This window comes from Periplaneta americana, chromosome 1 (assembly GCF_040183065.1).
Source record: "Periplaneta americana isolate PAMFEO1 chromosome 1, P.americana_PAMFEO1_priV1, whole genome shotgun sequence".
In the NCBI taxonomy this organism is placed as follows: Eukaryota; Metazoa; Arthropoda; class Insecta; order Blattodea; family Blattidae; genus Periplaneta; species Periplaneta americana.
The window spans coordinates 92,307,071-92,333,893 of record NC_091117.1 but is presented as its reverse complement, the minus strand read 5'-3'; the positions used below and the strand labels follow the sequence as shown (position 1 = coordinate 92,333,893).

The 26,823-nt window shown below is 34.7% G+C and overlaps 1 protein-coding gene across 2 annotated transcripts; it reads left to right on the top strand.

Annotated features, from left to right (window-relative positions):
- The first annotated feature begins 737 nt into the window (after nt 1-737).
- Nucleotides 738-26,575, top strand: LOC138698297 (glutamic acid-rich protein-like). Of its 2 annotated transcripts, XM_069824106.1 has the most exons (6): nt 738-1,069; nt 11,168-11,296; nt 16,339-16,434; nt 21,369-21,443; nt 24,431-24,559; nt 26,213-26,575. In XM_069824106.1, exons 1-6 carry the CDS (start codon nt 1,001-1,003, stop codon nt 26,363-26,365), a joined length of 651 nt encoding a protein of 216 aa, XP_069680207.1. In that variant the 5' UTR covers nt 738-1,000; the 3' UTR covers nt 26,366-26,575. The 2 variants fall into 2 exon arrangements, with proteins under 2 accessions (XP_069680207.1, XP_069680216.1); XM_069824115.1 differs by lacking the exon at nt 16,339-16,434 and having other exon boundaries at nt 884-1,069.
- Nucleotides 26,576-26,823: the final 248 nt, after the last annotated feature.

Sequence of the window (26,823 nt, the reverse complement as noted above, 5' to 3'; positions counted from 1 at the left end):
ATATATATATATATATATATATATATATATATATATATATTACATAGGCTTCTATTAAGTTCTGATCCGGTAATAGTAAGTTATTTTTATTATGGAGAACTAAAAAGCCTCTACAATTAGAAGTGCGACTCCTACTAAGGTAATCAACAATTTATTCTTCGTGGATCTCAACACGCACTTGTTGAAGACCAGGAGGAAGAAGATAATGAGAATAGTGACCACGATGATGACAGTGGTAATAACGACGAGAGTGACATCTAGACCTAGTGAAAAAAGATGGAAATATTTTTAATACTTCATAATCAAATTTCTTACAAATTAATTTAATTTTTTAATTTCAAAAGGTAAGGAATTCAAAATACTGAAATTTAGTGCATGCAATTTCACAGTAAATGCATTTTCAACAATATTGTTTCGGACAGAATACATTCCAGACTATTTTTTTTTCTTTTCTACGTCTGGCCCATGGTGCGTTTTGTTCATTCGAGCATAAACATCTCACGTTAAAAATGAACGAATTCGTCTAATAATTTAGGAGAACTCGTTTTACAACAGGCATCATTCGAAAATAACTTTCTCGGCCTCAGGGATCCTGTAAACGTATCTCCGAAAAATACCAAGCTATATTTCTCGCAGAAACATTTAATAGAAAATAAAATATCTCATAAGAATTGTTGATTATAGCTAAACTAAGAAACATCCCATGGATACTAAGAAACAAATAGGAGTCACAAAAGGAGATTCATCTAGTATCCTTCCTCTTGTTTGTAGGTTAAACTAATCCTTCCAATTTAGTAAGTTAACATTCTCGCACTCGTTGACCAAGTTGTTTATTCCAATTTAGATCTAGCACTGCATTGGTTACAAACCTTCGCTGAGTTCGTGTTAGTAACAAACAACACCAGACTTGCACCATTTCAATTGAAAAAATTAAAGGAGTGCGAATCAGAGTGAGCCATGTACAGTATAATCAACTGCCAGCATTGACAGTACAAAACGGATGGTGAAAATGGCAAGACATTGCAGCATGTGTGTCACAGTGCTACTAACGGGCTTCTTCCTTCTTCAGGTAAATCATGAATAATTTATTACAACAATTTACATGACTGAATATTACACAATTATGAACATCACTCTTCTATAATAAAGGGTTAATTTTATATGGAATAACTTGCTCATTATCAGGCCTCGGCCCAGGGTACCGAAACGCATGAAGTTACGAACGCATGGACGATTGTGTTACGTAGATAAAGGGGAACGGGAGGTGGAAAGCGCAGTTACTCTTTACCTGAACTTGTAGACATTCAGTCACAATAGGACACAAAATAAATGTTCACGTTTACAGATATAATACAGTATATACAGTGCATTTACAATACAGAAAATAACAGACTAACATTACATTTTTCATTTTACATTATACTATACAGAACATGTTTTAACAATCTAAAATAATCATTTGATTTTTTGTATTTTATTTTGATGCTGAAGATCTATCTCAATTGTATAATTTAATATATCCCGTGTGTATTTTGCTATTACAGTGTTTTTGCAAAGAATCGAGTTCTGTCATATATTTTTACACAATTTTCAAAATGCAGTGTCCTCCCCTTTAATAAAGTATTCTTTTCCGAACTGCTCTATAAGTTTCTTCTGAAGGGAACGCTTCGTGCCCTTAATTTTCGACATGTTACTCAATACTGTGAATTATAAAATAGCGAAATTAACAGTAGCACAAATATGTACGAGTATATGATATATACATAAATAATTAAATAAATGAAATAAGGTAAAATATACATGCTTACTCACGGATCTCAAGTACGTATGGTGATCGCACTGACGCACGACAGGCAGGAATAAAAAGAGGGTCATGCACTTTGTTACGAAACCAACTGTACTCCCGCACTGCAACCCCATCCCACGGATCATGAAGTCATTTATACTCTGTGGATTGCAGACTTCAGTCTGGTGACTAGGTGACCCTAGGCCTGCTAATTATAGGCCTACATTTCTATTATTATTATTGTTATTATTATTAGTGCTGTCGATCGATCAAAATATTTAATCGATTAACTATTTGAATTAAATCGATTAATCGAGTTTTGATCCAGTTGAAAAAATGTTTTAATATACTGTAATATACAATATTGTTAAATTTAACTTGTGTTCGGTAATAAGCATAAGTATTAAATGTTGTATATCTGTATATATTGTATCGTCATATTACAAAACAATTATTTTAATTACTTAGTAACATATTTATTATGAGGCTTAAAATATGTGTCAGTTTCTCCGGGAATTTTTTAGACAAACATAAATAACAATAAATATGAAGACTCACCTAGCTAATACTGCTTCATTCATGATTTTAAACATGTGAGTGCATTCACATGCTCCGAATTAAGTGCCGCTCTACGTTTAATAACAATGTTTCCTGCATCTATTAAAAAAAAAAAAAAAAACCTTTTTTTTCTGTCAAATACTTCCCCACGATTGTTCGATTTAAATCCAAACGTTTCACCGAGTTTATCTCTCAAATTCTCATATAACGTAATGGTTTACACTTTTCACAAACCACAGAAAACTGATTTTTTTTCCCCTTTATCAAACTAAACACACAACCGTCATATACAAACTCAGTACAGAAACTGCAACTGCAAAACTACAGCGGTCGAAACAGAAGACTGGCCCATATTGTAATCCGAAATTACCAGATTTTAGAAAAGGAAGAAAATAGTTACGCTCTCACTTGCACACAGTGTAGCCATGGCTATTTTATAATGAATGAGGAGAACGAATCCCAGAAAAGTATATATTTCATATGGTAGGAAGATGAGCTGACAACAAGGTGGAAGTTTTCTTGGAAAACCATAAAACTTAGTAAGGATTTCGTATTGCGTTTCAACTTTCATTAGAGGTAGACTAGGTCACTGTCCTCATATCTCCATCCCTTTCTTAAGTGTTTATGCAAAGATTTTCCTACGCTACCTGGTTTCTTGTTTACAGTTAGAAAATAATAGTAGTATTGTGCGTTTAAGTAAGGAATTTCCGAGAGAGAAATTGTCGGAATTTTTAGTATGAGTTTGTATTCACAAAATAATAATTAATATCAGCTACAACCGATTAATTTTAATCGACTCGTTTATTCGATTAAATATTTTTAATCGATTAATTTTACAACAGAAATTGAAGGATTAATCGATTAAATCCCACAACACTAATTATTATCATTACTATTATTATTAGTATTATTATCACTACTATTATTGTTATTATCATTTTTATTATTACTATTTACTGTTATTACTTACTTACCGGAGTTCATTGCCGCCCTCACATAAGCCCCCCATCGGTCCCTATCCTGTGCAAGATTAATTCAGTCTCTATCATCTTATCCTAACTTCCTCAAATCCATTTTAATATTATTCTCCCATCTACGTCTTGGCCTCCCCAAAGGTCTTTTTCCCCAACTAACACTCTATATGCATTTCTGGATTCGCCCATTCGTGCTACGTGCTACATGCCCTGCCCATCTCCAACGTCTGGATTTATTATTATCATCATCATCATTATTATTATTATTATTATTATTATTATTATTATTACTGCTACTACTACTACTACTACTACTACTGTCATACTCAATGGAAATAACCCTATTTTATAATAAGTTAGAAAGTCGCCACGATGGTCTAATGTAGGACTAGGCATCGGGAGCACATCCAGACTCTAAACGGGGACGCTTAATATTCATCACTCACGGAATCATCGTTGCGCGGTGTTCGGCGGGGAAGAAAGGGGATTAAAAGAAATCATATGGCTCCCCGTGAGAGAGTACAATCCGCTCTTGCTGCCCAGCCCTGGTCTAGTGGCTACAGCGTTAGAACACATGGGTCTTCTCCGGAAGCTCCCAACAAGTTTCCATCATCATCTCATCTCATCGCGGGTGTAACGTAACCAGTCTCTTATGGCGCACCCTGAGCAACGACTCAGTACGTAAATTGGGCCTATAACTGGCTTCATATGGGTGCATATAAGTTTGTTAAAAGCATAATTAATACAAACAAAATACAACAAAACCGTTATCACCTTACCACTTCACTTAATATAAATTAATATAACGACGACGACACGCTCTCGTTATAGTTTCGTCTATACCGGTCATTCAAAAGTTCCACGCCATAGACAAACTCCGCTTTTAGTGCAGATAGCGAAGAATGGAAAGAGAGGAAAGTTGTTTGAAATAATGTATAGTTTTTAATCTAACGTGCTTGAATTTTCAAAGTAGAATGCACCTTTGAGTTTGTACACTACTCGTACGAACCTCAATGAGAACGGAAAATGCCCTGATGCCACATGTTTCGTCCTTAAAGGGGCCATTTACATTATCGCAATCACCATAATGTGCCGGGTAAATTACAAAATGATCACGATTATTAGCAGTATTGCCAATACAAGTACACGAAAAACTGCCAGGCAAGAATGAAATTCCCCTGAATTCTTATGCTATCAAATGTAAAGAAATGTTTCTTTATACTTTGAGAAGTTAAATAATCGCTAAACTCTGCATGTCAACTATTATTCTCCATTAAACAATACGTATCTAAAATCCGCTAGAACTAGCGGAAAAGTCACTAATTTGGCAGCACTGAAACTAGCGGGTGTGTCGTACTAGTGTACAGCCTCAACGGTATATTCTACGTTGAAAATGAAAAAACATTAGACTGACAACTAACATATATTTCCAACTTTTACTTCTTTCCATTTTTCGGTATCAGACTAACGACGGACTTCGTCTATGTCGCAGGATTTTTCGATCACCCTCTATAGCCTAATGAATTATTTATCATGTTGAAAAAATAGTATTCCCGCGTAATTAACTACAACTGAAAAGACATACATAAAATAAATCATTCACTAATGAACTCACATAAGAAGATAAGTTCAAGATACACATGTAAGGCATTTTTAGAATCCTATCAAAAATTACTAAATTACGGTAATAAATTATGAGTTATTCGTATATATCCTAATCACTTCTAATATTGTTCCGTTACTTACCAAAATATATATTTAAAAGCGTTCCCGGACAGTTTTTCTAAACCATTTTTCCCAATCTGATAGTCCCAGTTATGCATCATCCCAATGACCATTTCTCCCAAAATATTTGTACCAAGGACAATTTTCCCAGTCTAATATTCCCACTGTTAAATTATCCCAATGGCCATTTCTACCATCCATTTTTTCCAAGTACATATTGTAGTGAGTAACCATGGTAATGCTATTTAAATGTAGTGTAACACAAAATTCCAGTATAATTATGACACAAATTTTCACTTGCAGGAGGAAAGAAATTACTACTTACTTGTTAATGAACACATATACCATAAAAGATACACAAAAAATGACAAAGATTACTGGTAATGCTCTCAAAGACAGGAATGCAGAGCTACTGCAATTACGCAAGGGGTTGGAGAACAAATTACCATACTCCAAGAAAGTATTCATTCTCATGCTCCAAACCAAGAAAAGATCAATGCAGAACTGGTGGCGCAACAAATGAAAAGATTTGCAACTGAATACCCAGAAATACCTCCTGTACAAATTCTTCGTACAGAATTTCCAGGAGTTGAATTGGGAATTTTAAATCAGCTCCCAGATCGAGAAATCTGTACGCCGTGTTAGGAGAAGGAAACTGCCTACAGAACCAACCAATTTAAAAGATTTAGGGGCAATCCCAAACTCTTATAAGATGACACTAGCTGGTGAGTTTCAAAAGCAACAGACACCAAAGCATCCGTTGCTCAACTGTCACTGGGTCAATCTGTTAAGGCAAAGTCTAAGCAAAAGTGGGTTCGTATGAACGAAAGAACAAGAAATATCGTGCTTGACTACAACCAGTACAAAGAAGATAACAGAACTCTGGTTTATCTAACATCCCTCGGCCACAACTTCTGATTGTAACTCATATTTTTTTTTTTTTTCATTTCTAAGTAAACAATTTCGGAAAATTATATATTGTTTGAATTTTTTGGGAACGCAAATGCAAATGATTTTTGGGGAAAGTGACCAATTTAAGAATTGGGAACTTTAGTCTTGGGAAATTGCAGTTTGGGAAAATGTCTTTGAAAAAGAGACATTGGGAAAAATTGTCATTGGGAATTACAGATTGGGAAAAATGTACGGGAATCATTTAAAAGTGATAGTAGCAGTAGTAGCTTATGAAAGCAGATAATTAAAGTCAATTTTGTAAAACTACATTACTGTATATTGTGGAAATTCACTTACGCAAACAAGTTGCTCTTTGAACTATTTGCAATTAATTCAAGATAAAGCAACTTCGAATAGTTCAGCCTTCTTGCTTAGCACCTAAGTTATTTGCAGGACGAAAATCTATATCAGAGTACAATTTCGACTTCATCTACAGAAAAGTAAAATGGTCACATTTTCCATTTAATTCCATTCTGTAATATCTATGGCTACCCAAGTTTCCAAATTAATTTGTGTAGATATTTTTAAACACATTCTAATCGCAATAGAGGAATGACTCTTTAGATAATATTTCTGTACAAAATAAATTCTTCCTATTCTATTTCTGTATAATGGCATAATGGTTAATGTAATGTGTTAATTAATATGAAAAATAATTCGTGTGGATTCTTTTAAAAAATTTTGTCTGAAAATATTTAAGATATAATTAGGCTATGTAAATTGTCCTAATCATGAATTTCCTATTTTTTTTTCAGAATGTATGTTGTCCATACTATTTCACTAGTCACATAACCTTATTTAAAAGCAGCATTTTAAGAAGAAAACAGAGATGATTAGGAATAAATCAGCATATTGTGGTATTTTAAAATAAAACCTATGGTTTTTAGGCTAAATAAAAATTGACACACGAAGGAGGTTAAATGAAAACAGGAACTTGAGTTTTACGGAATAAAAGGACACTTTTATGAATAAAACTACATTTATTTCTCGATATATATTTCCCTGCTACACTACTGCGCTTATCCCAGCGTTTCCCTAATGTCTGGATAACATAAGCATACAAAGATTGTCAGTACTCCGGAGTCATAATCTGACAGCTTCCTTTATATCGTCGTAACTGCTTCCACTGCTTTGGTGATCGTTTGGGTTATGAACCCAGGTTTCGTCACAGCTGCTACGATTCTGTCTTTAGTTCTTGTATATCTGAGGATAGGATGGCAGGTAGACGATATCTTTCACGTGGCCACACACGAATAAATCGCAAGGTGTTAGGTTCGGAAATCGAGGTGGTCAGTACTATAAGGAAAGATCATAGATACCGACGCGTCCAATCCAGCGATAAGGGAGAGTTATGTTAAACAAATTAGAGATTTACTGATGAAAATTGGTCGGGATGCAGTCTTGGTGAAAAATTATGTCATCGAAATCGTCGTCTACCTGTGGGAATAACCAGTTTTGTAACATGTCGAGGTAGGGGAGCCCAGTTACTGTTATCTATGCAAATAAGAAGGGTTCACATACCTTTCACTGAGAAATGGCGCTCAAAAGTTGTTATTTTCATTTTATGTGAAAAAATTAAAGTCGCAGCCTAGACGCATCTTTCATGTTGAAACACTGCAAGTACGGTGCATAGAACGACCCAGGGGACAACGCATATAATTGCTTCGGTTTTGAAACTACGTAAGTCTGTGACTTAAAATAAGTTCCCTGTGGTCAGCTGTTGATAAACGGGGTTTCGGAACCTATACCAGTATATTTCACCACTATAGAGTGCTTTCTCTGTGGTCAGCTGTTGATAAACGTGGTCTCGCAACTTCACCGCTATAGAGTGCTTTCTCTGTAGTCAGCTGTTGATAAACGTGGTCTCGCAACTTCACCGCTATAGAATGCTTTCTCTGTAGTCAGCTGTTGATAAACGTGGTCTCGCAACTTCACCGCTATAGAATGCTTTCTCTGTAGTCAGCTGTTGATAAACGGGGTTTCGGAACCTATACCAGTATATTTCACCACTATAGAGTGCTTTCTCTGTGGTCAGCTGTTGATAAACGTGGTCTCGCAACTTCACCGCTATAGAGTGCTTTCTCTGTAGTCAGCTGTTGATAAACGTGGTCTCGCAACTTCACCGCTATAGAGTGCTTTCTCTGTAGTCAGCTGTTGATAAACGTGGTCTCGCAACTTCACCGCTATAGAGTGCTTTCTCTGTAGTCAGCTGTTGATAAACGGGATTTCGCAACCTATACCAGTATATTTCACCGCTATAGAGTGCTTTCTCTGTAGTCAGCTGTTGATAAACGGGGTTTCGCGACCTATACAAGTATATTTCACCGCTATAGAGTGCTTTCTCTGTAGTCAGCTGTTGATAAACGGGGTTTCGCAACCTATACCAGTATATTTCACCGCTATAGAGTGCTTTCTCTGTAGTCAGCTGTTGATAAACGGGGTTTCGCAACCTATACCAGTATATTTCACCGCTATAGAGTGCTTTCTCTGTAGTCAGCTGTTGATAAACGGGGTTTCGCAACCTATACCAGTATATTTCACCGCTATAGAGTGCTTTCTCTGTAGTCAGCTGTTGATAAACGGGGTTTCGCAACCTATACCAGTATATTTCACCGCTATAGAGTGCTTTCTATGTAGTCAGCTGTTGATAAACGGGGTTTCGCAACCTATACCAGTATATTTCACCGCTATAGAGTGCTTTCTCTGTAGTCAGCTGTTGATAAACGGGGTTTCGCAACCTATACCAGTATATTTCACCGCTATAGAGTGCTTTCTCTGTAGTCAGCTGTTGATAAACGGGGTTTCGGAACCTATACCAGTATATTTCACCGCTATAGAGTGCTTTCTCTGTAGTCAGCTGTTGATAAACGGGGTTTCGGAACCTATACCAGTATATTTCACCGCTATAGAGTGCTTTCTCTGTAGTCAGCTGTTGATAAACGGGGTTTCGGAACCTATACCTATATATTTCACCGCTATAGAGTGCTTTCTCTGTAGTCAGCAGTTGAGAGAATACAAGTCACTCACATAGTAAAGCAAGTTGTGTTTAATTTATTCCAGTATTCGTTTTGATGTTTTATATGCCAACATGTCTTCAGCGGACGACAGCGAGATAAATGAGCCCGTCAAAAAGAAAAAGGGAATACAAATAATCATTTGTATAAATAAGTGTAACAAGATTAAGAAACCAATCGTGATGCCAGAAAAAGAGCATACTTATATAGTCTTCCAATAAATAGGTGACTTGAGAAAATTCCAGAAATAAATGAAAAGGATATTTACGAAGAGTGTGTGTGTGGTTGGAACATACAGTAAGTGAAGGAAAATGACCTGAGGATCTCCATTCCTGAAACATTTTCTGTGTAATTTTATGATATATTTTTGTGTCTCAACACAAATTGTTAATAAATGAAATAATGTTTATTACATTTTATATACTTGAACAATGTTGTTGTTTATATTATTATGATGTACCGAAGTACATATGATATTTCCATGCAGATATTCTGCGTCATCATACGATGAAAGAGTAATGGAACGGAGAAAAATTCTCTCCGGCGCCGGGATTTGAACCCGGGTTTTCAGCTCTACGTGCTGACGCTTTATCCACTAAGCCACACCGGATTCCACCCCGGCGTCGGAAGAATCGTCTCAGTTTTAAGTTCCAACTCTTGGGTTCCCTCTAGTGGCCGCCCTCTGCACTACGTCATAGATATCTATGAACCTAGGACCGAAGTCCACATATGTGCTGAGGTGCACTCGTAATGAGTGACTAGTTGGCCGGGATTCGACGGAATAAGCGCCGTCTTAAATCATGAAATGATTTACGCATATCATATATATTATTATGATGCACCGAAGTACATATGATATTTCCATGCAGATATTCTGCGTCATCATACGATGAAAGAGTAATGGAACGGAGAGAATCCGGTGTGGCTTAGTGGATAAAGCGTCAGCACGTAGAGCTGAAAACCCGGGTTCAAATCCCGGCGCCGGAGAGAATTTTTCTCCATTCCATTACTCTTTCATCGAATGTTGTTGTTGTTTAGTCAACTATCCAAAGACAGGTCTGAACCTCACAAGTGATACCAACAAGGCACGCACCAATTATGAGGCAACTAGGCCAGGAGATAATGGGGTATAATGGCCAGTTCCTTTCCCCCTCCATTCCATACATCGCCGATTAGCTATATATTAATTAATCAGACTTCAGATGCATACAGATAATTGTTATTCCTCTGACACACATCCTTAAGTGAGATGTACTGCCTGATAATACAGTACTTGTACATTTGAACAATGTAAGTAAACAAATTATTGCAATAAACATTGAGGCTATTAGACGCAAAACTTTCCCCCCTTGTCCATATTAAATAATTTTCCACAATTCGCAAAAAATTCCTGAAACCTAAACTATTTGTCATTCAAACAGGAAAAATATGATCTTAGATTACACTATATGATAGTATTAAACCCTTATTTATAGAAAATCATGGCATACGCTGTATTTTATTTTCGGATAAGACCATGCTATTTAATGACCAGGCAACTTTTGAAAGAATTGAAATCCCGAAGGTCATGAACATTTTATCTTGTCTAGCAGAAAATTTAATATTATATAGGCTACAAGTTAATAACATGCTTCCGTTACTTCTTCACTTAAATTTTAACTTCCACAAGCAAAAGGTTTAACAAACACATCCTATTTTACTAATTACTCTGTTTTTTTTGTTTCGTTTTCCTACAAGTTTACAATTCTTGATTTATGGGGTTTAAATAATAACCGTCAATTATTAATTCATCATATTAACGCTATTCAAAATCAGTGCGATAAGAAGACAATGGAGCTTTGACCAAGAAAGAAAAGTAAGGAAAACCTGAGTATATTTTAGAAAAACTGCTGCTTTGTCCACTAGAGTTTCATATAATTCTCTGTGCGCTCGTAAAGCGGATCGTAGCCTCTTTATTGAGAGGCTTCAAGCTGTTCTAAATAAAATAAATGTTAACAATTTTCTGTGTTATCTTGGTTATTATATATTATATTAATTACCAAAATATGATCTGTTACTTTTACTTCTGTGATATTATGTAAGTGAAGACGACAAGATATGAAAAAGAAGGTTAACGTATTTTTTATGAGCTTCTTTTAATAAGCTAAAAATGTTTGCAGTTGCTGCGTGAGGGATCATCAGCGTATATCCAAGTTGCGACAGCGCCACCAAGAAAACCGGTGCTAACAACACAGCTGCTGGACTACTGGAATTCAGGGCTGGAGAAGTTCATTTGGAGATATGATCCGGTACAAAGTTATTTACAGTCGCTTTATCATAGTATCATTCTTCTTCCTCTACTTGATCTTCCTCTTCCGTTTCAAATCTCAAATAATGTCTGGCTTGAACATAATTTACAATAAAACAGAAATTTATTGCTCCAAAACTAATAAAGATATTTCCATACAGATTTTCCTACATAAACAGCAACTGAAACTGTTTGGTGCGCATGTGTAGCATGACGTCATAATGCTTGCGCATGCGCATAAAGGCCAATTCACACGGGGATAGTTTACAGGAGTCAAGTGCTTGAAGCAAGTCGACTTTCCTTCGACTTTCTCGTGTGATATGGTCGAGACAGTCAAGTTGTGACTTGGTGGTCAAGCAGAATTTGAGTTTCCGACTCGTCAACTTTTGTGTCCACTTTCCCATCACGTGATCAACTTGACTCCACCACTTTCTTCGTGTGAATGCTAACTTGTAGCAATTTTTTTTTTTTTGCAAGCAGATATTGTGGATAGCATGCGTGTGTGGTTTGTTTAAATTAATAGTTATTTAATTTTGGTATCGAATTTGAGATGAACTTAGCTTTCACATCCCACATTTTAACAATTACTTGGATTTGTAATTTGAAATTATTCAAGAAACCACCTGCTTTTAGGTTCTCATTTCTTTTTCTGCTAATCCATGATTCACTTCCATACAAGAGAGCTGACGCAGCCAATGCCTTGTAAAATTTTAATTATGTCCCTCTTCGTGTAGTTTTTAGAGATCTTAATGTTCCATACATTATTTGGCACATCTGTAATTTTATCTCTCGAGCATATTTAGTATAACTAAAATCGAATCTTAAATAGTTGAAATCTTGCATCTGTTCTATTGTCTTATTATTTAGGATAAGTTTAGTTCATGCAGGATTATATCCTATAAAGGCCATACTTTTCTTTTTTCTATGAAGATTCTTAGCTTATATTGTTTACAAATTTGTTTCAATCTATGTATTAACCTTCCACAATTCATCTTCTCTGTCTGCTAAAATTATATCACCTGCATTTATAATAAACAATTTACGTGACTATTTCTATTGATTTGAATTCCTTCTAAACTTTTACTCTTCCATTCTATTACGGCATCGTCAATATAAATAATGTTAAAAGAACCGGTATAAGTATAGGTAGGAAGTTCGTACCAGACCAGTAGAATTCAGTTGAGTACAGCGAGGAGTATGGATGTCACCCGCACTACAGATGATTCACAGTATCTTCAAAAACAACCCATATTGGCAATCTGTGGCGCTGTATAGAGTCGTGAATAGTTTGAAGAATTTCATTACATGAGGGGCAACTAATCAAAACGTAAATTGTAACATAAGATGAAATTTTCAGAAGAGAAAAACTTTGTATTTTTCAAACTATTTGTAGTAAAAAGTGAATAAAATCTTGTTTTAATCTATGGTTGAAAGGGAATCAACTTTATATCGCATTTGAAAAAAAAATCAAAATTATGAAATTTATAACATTATTTTTATGGACATTTAACGAATTCATGCAATTGTTACAATCTTATTTTAACAAGGAAACGCGAATTTCTGCTTATTTTATGTTGTGTTGACAATTAATTTTTGTGTTGTCTGTCTGGATATTGTATGCTGCCAGTGACTTCTTAACTTTTGATGCCGGAATTTAAACACTTCTGTGACTGGGATTTAAATACCAGAGTCCTCATTTTCGGACATTTCTATTGTGATCAAAACATATACTCTCATTACAGAATTTACGTTTTAATTAGCTGTATCTCACATAACTGTGTAGAAATGAATGATACAGGTTGCGATTTGGAAAATTCTGATTGCATAATTACAAGAGAAATTATCTTAAGGAATTTAAGAAAATTAAAGAAGACGAAAATAAGGGTTGAAAAAGACGTAAACTATGAAATCAGAAGCAGACGCAAATCACTGATGCCATTCATGAAAGCAGCTAGGAATAAGGGACATTTTGCTAAAATATATGAAGACAAAATGAAAATCAACGGGAGGTACTACAATTTGGAGTTTTGTGAGGAGAACGCGAATCATCCGGAATTTCGATTAAATAACATGGCAGAGAAACATCTGAGGCAGACTGACAAACACGCGCAACGGGAATCGAATGCAGGAGAGGAGAATGAAATCAAGAGAACAGAACAACCGACTTCAAAAGACAACATTGAAGTTAATGTAGAATATGTAGTGGACCAGGGGATGTGCAAGGTACAAACTAAAGAGAATAAAAATTTCGCAAAACACAATATAGAAAGTCAAGAAATGTTCGAAGATCAATGGTTTGGTTTAATACCGAGTAAAGGGACGAAACAGCTGTTACAATCCGAACGTGACGTGAAGCATGGAACGAAAAATGATGAATCAGGAGTCGGAGCAAGAAGGCGACACAACACAAGCAGAAATAAGACATCGAACCAGGGAGCAAAAAACGGAACACCAAGCAAAATTTTATTAAGCTAGCAGACAATGAGAAGCACACTTCAAAGAAGAGTGGCATAAAGGATACAGCGGCAAAGAAGTACAGTATGTGAATGATAAGAGAAAGAAAGGTTTAATCTGTGTAATGATGAATGACTCTAGTGAAGAAGGATATGAATTATTTTTAGTAGGTTATTTTACGACGCTTTATCAACATCTAAGGTTATTTAGCGTCTGAATGAGATGAAGATGATAATGCCGGTGAAATGAGTCCGAAGTCCAACACCGAAAGTTATCCAGCATTTGCTCATATTGGGTTGAGGGAAAAACCCGGAAAAACCTCAACCAGGTAACTTGCCCCGACCGGGAATCGAACCTGGGCCACCTGGTTTCGCGACTAGACGCGCTAACCGTTACTCCACAGTGGTGGACATAGATATGAATCAAGTGAGGGGATAATAGAGGAAAGAAGAAGGAAAGAGAGGGAGAGGAATTCAGAGTTGGGAATAATGGGAAAGTCATCTAACGTGAATATGGAGAGTATAAGAAAAGGAGTCTTTGCGAGTGCAAGTCCGAGTGTACAATTACGAAAGGGAATACGACGAAGAGAAGAAAGAAGTCAAGAATATAACAGAGAACGAGAGCGCAGATGATCCAAGTCCAGCAACCGTGGGAGAAATTGATAGGGTACTAAAGATGTGCGAAAAACTAGAGGAAACTTGTAAAAAAAAAGGTCAGAGAGTTTTGTGATAGTTAAAGGAACAAGAAAGTGCAAACAAAGACGTGTGAAGTATAATAAGTGACCTAGAGGAGAAATCTGACTTAGTCTGTGGTATTGCATGCGGTCAAAAATGTGAGGATTATATTATTTAGTGTAACTGAAATGGAACTGTGAATAAGATAGAGGAATAAGTACTGAAGTGTTAATGAGAAGATGAATAGAATAGAACATTGAGAAGAGAGGCAATAAAGGTAATGAGGCTAATAAGAGAAGGAAATAGTAAGTAAATAATATTTAGGGTTGCATGTAATCGAGAGAGGAAGAATATGGGAAGTGAGGAGGTAGAAAGTGAGTGTATGTAGTGAGAGTGGACCGTAAAAGTTATCCAATAAATGAAAAAATAAGTGAATTGAACAAGTAATAGCAAGGATATATTACAAACATCAGAACATTGGAACTATAAATGAGACAAATAATATAATAGGGTACGGTGATGTAGATCAGGAAGTAGAAAAATTAGTGAATACTAGTCAGAGATAAAAAGGTTTTTAAGGTAAACAGAAAATTATGGATAACAGTAATGAAAGATGACAATAATAGTAGTACAGATGGATGAGTAGATGTAGACGAGAATATTTGTAAATAAGAGAAAGGTGGACAGTACTGCATAGTATTCAGGAATGAGATTGAGGGAAAATAAAGAAGGTAAAGAGTTGAAAATACTGTACATCAGAAAGGATGGAGGAAGAAATAGGATTTAAATTTAGGTAAGTGGAAGATATGGGGAGATATAGATGATAGGAGAAATATAATAGGATATGTGATTGACTATAATCAAGGATAGTGAATAGAATAGAATGTTTTATTTTCGCTAGCAGAGTTGGTGGACCGTATGCAGAAATGTGAGGGAAACCACTGCCTGAAAGCCGTATGATGATGATAAATATGAAATGAAAATGAAATGGAAATGATTGCATAATTGTGCAGAGAACACTGTCATCTATCGGAAACCACTCCAAACTCAATTTTGATGGGAGATGGAAAATTTACGTTTTGATTAGTTGGTCCTCATATCCTATAGCTTCTCACTTACAACTTGATCAAAGGCATTCTCAAAATCTATAAATATTATGTGGGTAGATGTATTATATTCTCTTCTGTTATCAATAACCCGTTTCATTGTAAATACATTATCAAAGCAGAAACGGAAAGATCTAATTCCACTCCGTTCTTCGGTTAGGAAGTTTTCTGTAATTGGTATCAATCTATTGTTCAATATTCCTGCATTTATCTGATAACCTACATCCAGAACACTAATTCATATGTAGTTCGATGTATTGTTCCGTTCTCCCTTTTTAAAAATCGATATTACCTCTTCCGTTAGCCAAGTATTTGGTAGGTATAACTCCATTCATCCACTATAAAAATGTATAATATACAGCTTTAAAAATAATCCTCCTGCTTTTATTAGCCCCATATTTATTCCTTCTGATCCAGAAGATTTCTTACGTTCTTATTTTTAGTGCAGTCTCCAATTCTTCTAATGTCATCAGGATAAATGAATATAATTTGCTATAATTAAATTATTCTATCAGCATCTTATTCTCACTGAAAGATGAGTTTATTAAGGTAGGCCTACAGTACATTAAGAATCCACACATAACTCAACTTTATGCAACTCTGTTATTGAAATTTATAATATTAAAACATTAATAACTTTTTAAATATTTACTTAATGTAACGGTTTTATTCAGAGGCATCTGATAATTTTTTTTAACTCGTGCGTAAATTTATTTAAACCTTTCGTGGATAAAATTACTTATATAATATATAATAATCTACAGTAAGATACCGGTAATTATTAAATAATAGCTTTAATTCTGTTATAGCAATTTGAGGACAGATTCAAAATCTTGGATAATAAAGTGAGAAAACTAATACAAGATTTTATAGAAGAGGAGAAGTTTATTCAGCGGCAAGAAAAGGTAATTTTTATGTCATATCTTAATATTGTAATTTTATGGTTTTACAAAAAAAAAAAAAGAAATAAATTTAGATTATTAATATTCTCGCTAATTCTTGAGCATTATTACACATCTAGACACACTCTTTTGAGAAGACGCAGAATTTTTTAACGTATAAGTTGTCATTTCAACGGATTATTTACTTACTTAAAGACTGTTGAATTTAATATCAGTTTAATTGCAATGGAAAGACGTTTTATTTTATTTCTGTTTGTAAAAGGAAATCATTTAATCTCTCCAGACACTTCGATCAGGTTCATGCTCTAGTAGTCAGAGCTTCTGGTTACAGTCCATAAGATCTCGGGTTCGATTTCCAATTAAAACACAGAAATAGTTCCTTATAGTAGATATTGTTTCTGTGTTCGTCCATGGTCTGGATTGTATATGTTAAGTTTAGAATTAAGGATTTACAGAGAAAAGACCAGAATTGTCGAAAGACAACCTGGTAGCATTAAAAACATTTCTTCAACTACACAGTCGAAATACTGTAATATGTTCCCTACAGATCCATGATATTTAGGCCTACTCTTATATTAATTCTTTCTACCCTGAAAATAATACAATAATTAATTGGATTAAAAACGCAGTAAAAATTACGAAAGTAAATAGGAAAACGTTTTCAATTGGTGTTGTAAATCAATAGGAATATCCTAAAGTAGCACCAACAGACAGCGCATGTACTTTGGGGGATGTGGTTTGCGTGTGCGTCTGAGAATTTACGTAGTGTATAAGTACAGTATATTAAATAGGCTACTCTTAAAAACAACTCAAAACGTCAAATTTTTGTTGTGTTCCTATATATACATAAACCAAGGAAAGCTTTTTGCCTTTAATCAGGTCTCAAAAGATTCTGAATATATGCTTTCATTCCTAAAAAATATAACTAATTAAATTACGCCTAAAAAAGCTACTTCAGTAAGAAATTACTGGCTATAGTTTAATTTTGAAAAAGGGCAAAGAAAAATTGTAATAAAAACATATACAACCTCGACAGCAAGCTATGTTAGCTTAGATTATATTCAGTACTTGTAGGAGTCTCCAAAGTTTACGCCTGCATTTTACAATGGGACTTAATGGCCAGTTTCACCAACCTTCGTTATCATTATAACGTCTCGTTAAATAATTTAATGACACGTTAGTCAATTTTTGTGTTCCACCAAACATCGTTATTGCTAACGCATCTTTAAACTCGTCGTTAATTTATTAGGACTTAATTCGTCGCGTTAAAGCAGTAACGATGGGTTAAGAAGTCAACAACATGGCGGACGTATTCTATGTTGAAATTCTGCAACATAATGGCGAACTTTTATGTGTTGTAATAACACTTGGAATAATCATTTTGAAGATTTAAGTGATAAAGAATTTCACGAAAGCTACACATTAAGGAAATAAGTAATAAGAATGATTCTAGAAGAAACTGAATATAGGTTAGAATACGACAGATAGGAATCACCCACTTAACATCTCTGCAACAGATTCTTCTCTCTTTAAGGTAATGTTACGGGAAGTTTTGAAATAGTAATTGGTGATATGAACGGGATGTCAAAAGCTGTATTTTCTAGATATGTGAATAAAGTATCAGACGTACATCAACATTACGACCACAATACATTATTTTTATAATAGGCCTACAGCTAAATTTCCTGTCGTCATTGATAACAATAGAGTGTGTAAGCTACATGTTCCAGTCATATCTCCTGTCAGTAATATGGCCAAAAGATTCTGCAACAGAAGATCCTATTTTTCATTCAATATTCAAACAATTTCATTTGTAGAGTTCCGCATAAAAAATTGTGACTAAACTATCGCTGAGGTGGTTTCCTTCGTGCTCTGCTTATACACTTTTCACATACGAAACTGTGACAGGTTAGGTTTGATTAGTTTAGGTTTTTGTTATGCCTTGTATATACGATCAGTTGCATCTCCACAAAAAAATAAAATAAAATTCAACGATTTTCAATTCCGAAATCAGCAGAATTACCTCAGCGCTGGTTTATTGAAATTGTAATAGGTTAGAATACGACAGATAGGAATCACCCACTTAATGCCTCTTCAACAGATTCTTCTCGTTTTAAGATAATGTTACGGTCAGTATACGATAGCACAACATTCCAAAGGTGTAAGAGGATGCCTTTTTAAATGGAAAGGGTGCAAAGAGATTTTGCTCTTAGGGTGTAATGGATACCTCTTAAAATCCAATTTAATGACACCTCTTCTGAATTCTGCCACACAATTGTTACAGGGTACATGAAATACAGTATAAAAGTAGTATGCAATTTATGGAAGAGGCGATTTCCCATCCTAAATTTAGGCCTAATAATAACTGTATTGTGGCATCAATTCTGAAGCTGTTTACCTTATCGTCCGCAAAATTTTCTTATATTTCCATTACAAGTTACAAATTAACTGCTCTACATTCCTATTTACATTTGGAAGCATCTGGTTTTTTTGTTTTTAAATTACGGTATGACAACATACTGTATTTAGGAAAAATATCAAGAATAAGAACTTTTAGATGTTCTTAAAATTACAGCCTGTTTCACGTTTGGCTATGATTGTTTCCTCATGCCAAACAAAGTCAGCCGTGATCATATGTAACCAATGAAATTCGCGATTTCGAAGCCATGGTCGTATGAGAAATAAAACATGCAAGATATAAGTACAAACTCCCCAGGTTAGTAAACGCATGTTAATTTTAAAGAAACGAGGCATAGCGAAACAGACAACTTTTAAAGATCTCGTTAAAATTAAATGATCCGTTTATTGACAAGTCGTTTGTGCTAATTTAAAGGAGTTTGATTAAACCGGTCATAAGCCTACAGTAAACTGTGGATTATCCAGGACGATCCGTAGTGAAAAAAAAAATATAGGCCTATAAATAATATAGTCTATGTATAAAATAAGAAAGTAGGGGAACCTTGACTTCAAAAATCCATTTCGTGAATAATGCCTTTAATATAGACTAATTATTAAAGCCATGTTTTAACTTCAAATTTTCAAAATCAACCTGAAGTGTCCTTAAGACGTGACTGATACTTTGTATTCTACTTCAGTAAATGATCCTATTCAAACTCTGGCCAGAGTTTATCTCATTTCGCCATTTCGTGTTTTTAGATGACCATAAATCTCTGAAGTGGAGATTGTATTTACTGAAGGGGAAGTTTCTTTGCTTAAGGGAGTTTACACAATACAAATTCTTTGCACACTGACTTGTTATCTTAAAAGCATTCCCGAGTTTGGACATGTATTTACCATTAGGTCAGTGCTATTTTTCTGTGGTACGGAAGAAGAAATTTATCGTAGGGAATAACCGAACTTAGAGGGTTGTGTTATTATTTTAGCTTACTGTGAACCTACTCATTTTCATGTTTAAAGATTACGCTGCTTATACCAAGAAAGAGTGATTTTTATAATATTAAGATACACCCTCTAAAAACTTCAAGATACTGACAGTTCAGCAGTAGAAAATAGTTCCCTTATAAATAATAATTTATAAAGTTTATTTATATATGCAACAAATATCAATATTACTAGTACATACTCTAATATTTGCACAACACAAATTACTGTATATATTAAAATTACATAAGCTCGTTACACACATATTTAACTTATTTATGAGACAAGTTATTTTGTCCAATAAAGTTCACATTATGTACAATTATTGTAGATATTTTATAATTTTAACCTATAACTATGTATTTTATGTGTAAAATCCACGAATCGTTCACAATTATTTACACACAGAATACTTAATAAATTTTACAGAAGAAAGAGTTCGTATAAAGTATAGGGTATTAAAACAATAAAATTATATTTTGTGAGGGGGGGGATAGAAGTTATTCCTGGCAGGGATGTTAATATGAATTTATGAGAGGGTGATAACTTCCAACAGGGGGGGGGAATCCACATATCCCTCCCCGTTAATTCGCACCCTGCTTATGATCGACAGCCAATAGAATAACAGGCAAATTCTGACGAAAAATATTTTCAGTAACTCAAACATAAATAAAATTATTTCAGGTTGCATGAGTTATTGGACCACTCAATATAGAGAATCTGTTCAGCCCCAATTTTAAATGCTGGTCACATTTTATGGATGTACCCGAATAGGCGACTTTCAAAATGCTGACGATAATTATGGTATTAATATAATCATAAAATATTTCATGCGCAAAGTCTAGTACATGGGTGTCCAAATGCTATAGAACCAGGAGATATTGCACGTCTAGCATGCTCTGCTAGGATCAGCAACTTTCCATATTATAAAATAGGAAAAACGACCTTAAAGAATATGCACTGCGGGTTGCGTACAACAGGGTTGCTTCGTACGAGTTACAATTATTGGACATCTAGGGCCGTATTCATAGACATTTCGCAGCACGCGCTACGAGCGTACTAAACTAGCCCCGGCTATCCACTGGTTACTAGTGCAGAATTCAAATCATATCCTATCGCTAACACTAGTTTATGAATACGAAAAACACTGATAACCCACCGAAAGCCCGCGCTAAAAATGTCTATGAATACGGCCCCTACGGTCTAGTATAACGAATTTTCACTACGGATGCCATCAGTTTATTTCAATATTGTATATTCTTTTGATTGAAAAAGTAATCGAAGACTGGGCTGATATTCGAACGATGCATTTATTGCTACAATTCAACGAAGTCGGAAATTTTATATCCATTTTATTATTTCTGCACTGATTGTTGCATGACGAGATGTGAATGGTATTTACTATGAAATTAATTCTAAAAATGTAAAAAGCAGGAAGTGCAAATAAGATTTTACAGAAATACGATATTGTAAACCCCAATTTACCGGTATTATTACTAAATTTAATCATGGAACTTCACAGAAAGTAATAATCTTTCAGAATCCCTCTTTTATAGGATAAACAACCAGAAGAACATGACGGGAACACTATTCAACAAATAGTAGATAGAAAAGGAGGAAGAGAAATGAAGGTATTGTATATAGAATTGAAATAAATTTATACTGAATTATGTTGGATTAACATGTGATCTTCAGATTCAATGAATTGCTTATTACAGGATAGGCCTAGACGTCTTCCAGTATAATTATGAATGGTTAAATCATGGCTAGATAGATACAAGACAGAGACTTGGCAATGTTTAGGAATTTAAATATAAATGCGTGGCCTTGGTTAGGTTCCGTATTAGCTCTATCTGTTAAAAAATAACGCACTTACGATGTTTAACTCCTTGATTTTACTAATCAATGTTCTTCCAAAAAAGGAAGTATTCCCTCCTTGTTAAAAGGAGTGCGTACAGTAACAGCATCAACAGTGTTTCAGGTTTGCCTGTAAAACATTATTTCAAAAAAACAGTGGGACTGTCACAATAGATGATTCTCGACTTCAGCTAAACTATTTGCTTCAATATTTACTTCCTCAGAGTAACTGACGTCACTTGCATAGTGCCTGGAGAAGGCTTAGGTTTCCCTCCAACCTCTTTGACATTGCTATACCTCACTGCTGTTGCTGTTGCAGTTATAGGTTTTTGTTGTCGCAACAATTATCTTACTCACAGTCTGGATGGAGTTTTTATTTCTAAACTTTTAGGGGTTTCTAGGGCTGAGTTTTTACAAAAATTGGTCAAAAATCAATTTTTGTTTTCTTGTACGAAAATATAGGGTATTTCAAAAGTCAGTTCAAACATTAAACCGCTATAAATATTATAATATTTGTGATAGGAAAAAAGCAAAAAAATCACAGTGTTGGGTAAACAACAGGGTTTACAAAACATTGGAAGATGTCCGCCGTTCTCTTGTTCAACGTACAGCATTCTGTCTGCGACACTATGCATAGCATTTTGCAGATAATGTCTTGGAATATTGGCAATTTCTTGCGAGATGACATCTTTCAGTTGCAGTAGGGTTGTCGGATGTGTCAGGAAAACCCATTCTTTTAGGTAACCCCACAACCAAAAGTCGGCCGGATTGAAATTTGGAGATCGCGGAGGAAAGTGCATACTGATGACACTATCGCCAAACATCTGCGTAATTGTTTTGCAGGGATAAAGATGTGGGATGGAACGCTATCTTGCATGAAGATTATGTTTTCTATATCGTGATTCCTCAGTCTAGGGGTGACGAAGTTCTGTAACATGCTGTAGTAGCGCTCTCGTTTACTGTAACAGTGTGTCTTATTTCATTATTGTTCACACCTGTGGAGTAACGGTTAGCGCGTCTGGCCGCGAAACCAGGTGGCTCGGGTTCGATTCCTCGTCGGGGAAAGTTACCTGATTGAGGCTTTTCCGGGGTTTTTCCTCAACCCAATATGAGCAAATGCTGGGTAACTTTCGGTGCTGGACCCCGGACTCATTCACCGGCATTATCACCTTCATCTCATTTAGAAGCTAAATAACCTAATAAGTTGATAAAGCGTCGTAAAAAACCTACTAAAAATAATAGTGGATTTAACACGAGTAATTGAGGTACGTTTTCTAACCAAAGTCATCAGTAGGCACTTTCCAACAATGTGGCCTCCGCGATCTCCAGATTTCAATCCGGCCGACTTTTGGTTGTGGGGTTACCTTAAAGAACGAATTTTCCTGACACACCCAACAACCCTACTGCAACTGAAAGATGCCATCTCGCAAGAAATCAATATTCCAAGACATTATTTGGAAATTGCTGTGCATGGTGTCGCAGACAGAATGATGTACTTTGAACAAGAGAACGGTGGACATCTTCCCAATGTTCTCTAAACCCCGTTGTTTACCCAACACTGTGATGTTTTTGTTTTTTCCCTACCTCAAATATTATAATATTTATAGCGGTTTAATGTTTGAACTGACTTTTGAAATACCCTATATTTCTTGGATACTTAGGAAGTTGATAGCAAGATGCTTTTCTCCTCTACATCTTCTTTGGGGTTCAGGAGCGATATTTACATAGGATTGTTTCATATGTCGTTATTGTATCTGCTTTCAAAGTTTACCTTTTTCTGCAAACTACATTTTTTATGTTCAAATTGCTCCCAAGCGCATGCAATTTTAACGAAATTCAATGAAAATATTCGTACGTGACCGATCGTGCTTCATTTAATTTAGGATGTTCCCTGTTGTTGTTGTTATTATTATTAATATTATTAATTATTGTTAGTATTAATAATTAGTATTATTATTAATTGTATTTTTTATTAATTGTGTTTATTATTGTCTTCATTGAGTGTAATTAGTTACCACTGGCACCGGGTATATACCCATTGCAGTGTGAATAAATACATACACATACATACATATTTTATCTCAGATCTAAAGCTGAGAAATGTTAAATATATCTTGAAAATTAGGAGCTAAAAATTATTATGTGAATTAAAATATAAATAAATAAATTCCTTCGGAATATGTATGATAAGAACTTTCTTGTGTTAAATATTATTAACGTACCTTGTTAACGTGTTTCGACCTATTTTCGGTCATCGGAGTTCCGAAGATGACCGAAAATAGGTCGAAACATGTTAACAAGGTACGTTAATAATATTTAACACAAGAAAGTTCTTATCATACATATTCCGAAGTGATACAGTGTTGAAAGTTGTGTAATCAAGATGTATAATAAATAAATGTCTATATAAGGTCCTATTTTAAATAATTAATTATTGATAAATAAATTTAACAAATATATACTTTTATATAAGTAATATATATACCAATTTCAAAACATTTTGCCTAAACTAGCCCAGATATCACGGATTTCTCAAAGTTAAAATATTTTCCGTGAATTAGGGTCCTAATAAAAAATATGAACTCGCTACATGTAAATGTAATGCGCATGGAACATTTTGATTCTATCACTTAATTGCATAATTAAAATAAAATTAACTTCGAAACTAGCAATCCGACTGAGCTCAAAATTTGCACATATCTTATTCTTAATGCATCTAACAAACAGTTAGGAATTGAATAAATGGGATTATGGATTACAGAACACGAAGAGGAGGAGGCAGAAACATCAGGATTATACGAATATGAAGAAAATGTTAAAGGTGCAGAGAGAGGCTAAGAAACAAAAGAAAAAGGGATTATCAAAACGTGAACACAAAAAGCAAAGAAAGGTAAGAGGTATAACGATGATTATTTAAAATTTCAACTTCTCAAGGGCATAATACGTGCATAAAATGCACATAGCTTCATGAGTTTCGTTAGTCGCTGCAGAAAAAAATCGTATTCACGGCTAATACTTTAATAAAAATAGAAGTAATAGCTTCTATTCAATAAAATACTAATTCAGTCAATTTTTACTCATCTACATTAATTCTTAACACTGTCGCCCTTGATATTCGAATAATTACTATGTTGCTAATATAGTCGAAGTTCCCAGTTCGAACCTGGCTGAGAAGAATTTATTTTTAGAAGAATCTTTAACACGACTTCCTCCGGAAGACAAAGGAAGTTAGAAGATCATCCATATCCAGAGGAAAGCAATTATTTCCATCCAAACAAGTGAATTTTTGAACGTATGATCAACTATTGTAAGAGCTTTAAAAATTCATAAATTTAATTTTTTACGTAAGTTAATATTTCGTCATTTTGGTTTTTTGGAACTATAGCCAAGGAAAAAGTAACACCGCGATAAACATGCTTAAAGAACTAAACAAAGTTAATCCAGAAAATTATCATTCTCCACAAAACTCAAAAGAAAGTGAAAGTAGCATAGTAAAATCAATATTAAAGAAAGTCACTTCCTAGAAATTAAATATTATAGCAAAATCTTCTTGTTAGGCACGGTACTCAAATTACTATTGAAAATCTTAAGCAATAAATTCATAGGCCTAAAGATAAACCCACCTATCTTATAAACAACAACAGTATTTCTACGGCTCCACTCACTGTCTGCAAAAATGAAAACTTCAACATGTAAACTCAAGCACAACAATTTAACTTCAAATAAAAAATGGCAATCGATAAATAAACCTACAGCAACCGGAATACCAACACGCGAAACAAAAACGCTACGAACTTATGCCCCAACGTAATATAATTTTACAAAATCCAAATCAATGGCTTTTAATTGGACTCCACTCATTTGAAAACAGAACAACAAATTTATAAACAATTTGTATTCTTGCCCTCATCATAATTCAACTCAGCCAGTCATCATTCTCGTCTATAATGCTATAATCGGGAGTAATGAATCACATACCATAGTTGCTGACGCTTGGTAAATGGAATTCTCACACTGCCAGATTGGTCAAATCCAGGAAAGCCTTAGCTACTTGATAATTTCTGGGGATCTGGGGACTTAGCAAACAGCTAATCGACAAGCCAATCCTATATTAACACTCCATTTACAAAAAAATTATCCGTCTAATATTTAAATCGCTGTGCACGTACAATCAAAGCCTATAACAACTCAACACTCATTATTTCACATTCTATGAGCAATAAGTGTAAAAAGTGTGTTAAGTAATTAGCCAATATCACTGATTAAATTGAAAACTTCTTTACCGTGTTAATATTTAATATTTACCTTGCTTGACTAGTTTCGAAGTCTTGTGCTTCATTGTCCAAAACCTAGGACAATGAAGCACAAGACTTCGAAACTAATCAAACAAGGTAACTACTAAATATCAACACGGTAAAGAAGTTTGAAATTTAATCAGTGATATATAAGTGTTAAAAGTGTATATAGAAAAATAAAGAACCATTAGCCAACATCTTCAACTTCTGATATTATCTTCAATAAAATATGTGTAATTTCCTTTTAGGCAGAAGAATTGATCGATAACTCAAAAAGTTTCGGGCAGAAGTTGCAAATCCTCACCACTTCTGCATCGCCTGACGTAACACCCATCGCTGCTGACAGCATTGGAACTGAGACAGAGCGCCATCAAGACATTCCCAGCTTAATTTTTCTTTAATAACCACAAGAAAAGTAACTGCAGAAGATGATGGTTCAATGAGAACAAAACTAACTGATGTAACAATTACAAACATACAGTATTTATACGTACCCGTAATTGTATAAATTCAGAACCGTAAAACTGTACACTACTCAATGTATATATGTATTATTCTTTGACAAGCATTGGAGTGTTACAATCAAGTGCAAATAAAATTTTTATACACTACTTATAGTGTTCATTACACGAGCAGTAGCGAATACATCTTAACACCTCTGTCCACTGATCACTCCACCCTGGAAACCGAGTGTAATATCCACAAATTAAACTTCAGAAGTAGGCTATATTTATTTGTAATAATAATAGTAATATTAATAGTAGTAGTAGTAGTAGTAGTAGTAGTAGTAATCATCATCATCATCAACGACAATAACGATTAGGCCTCAAGGCCCGTTCCGACCTCATGAAGGATTCTA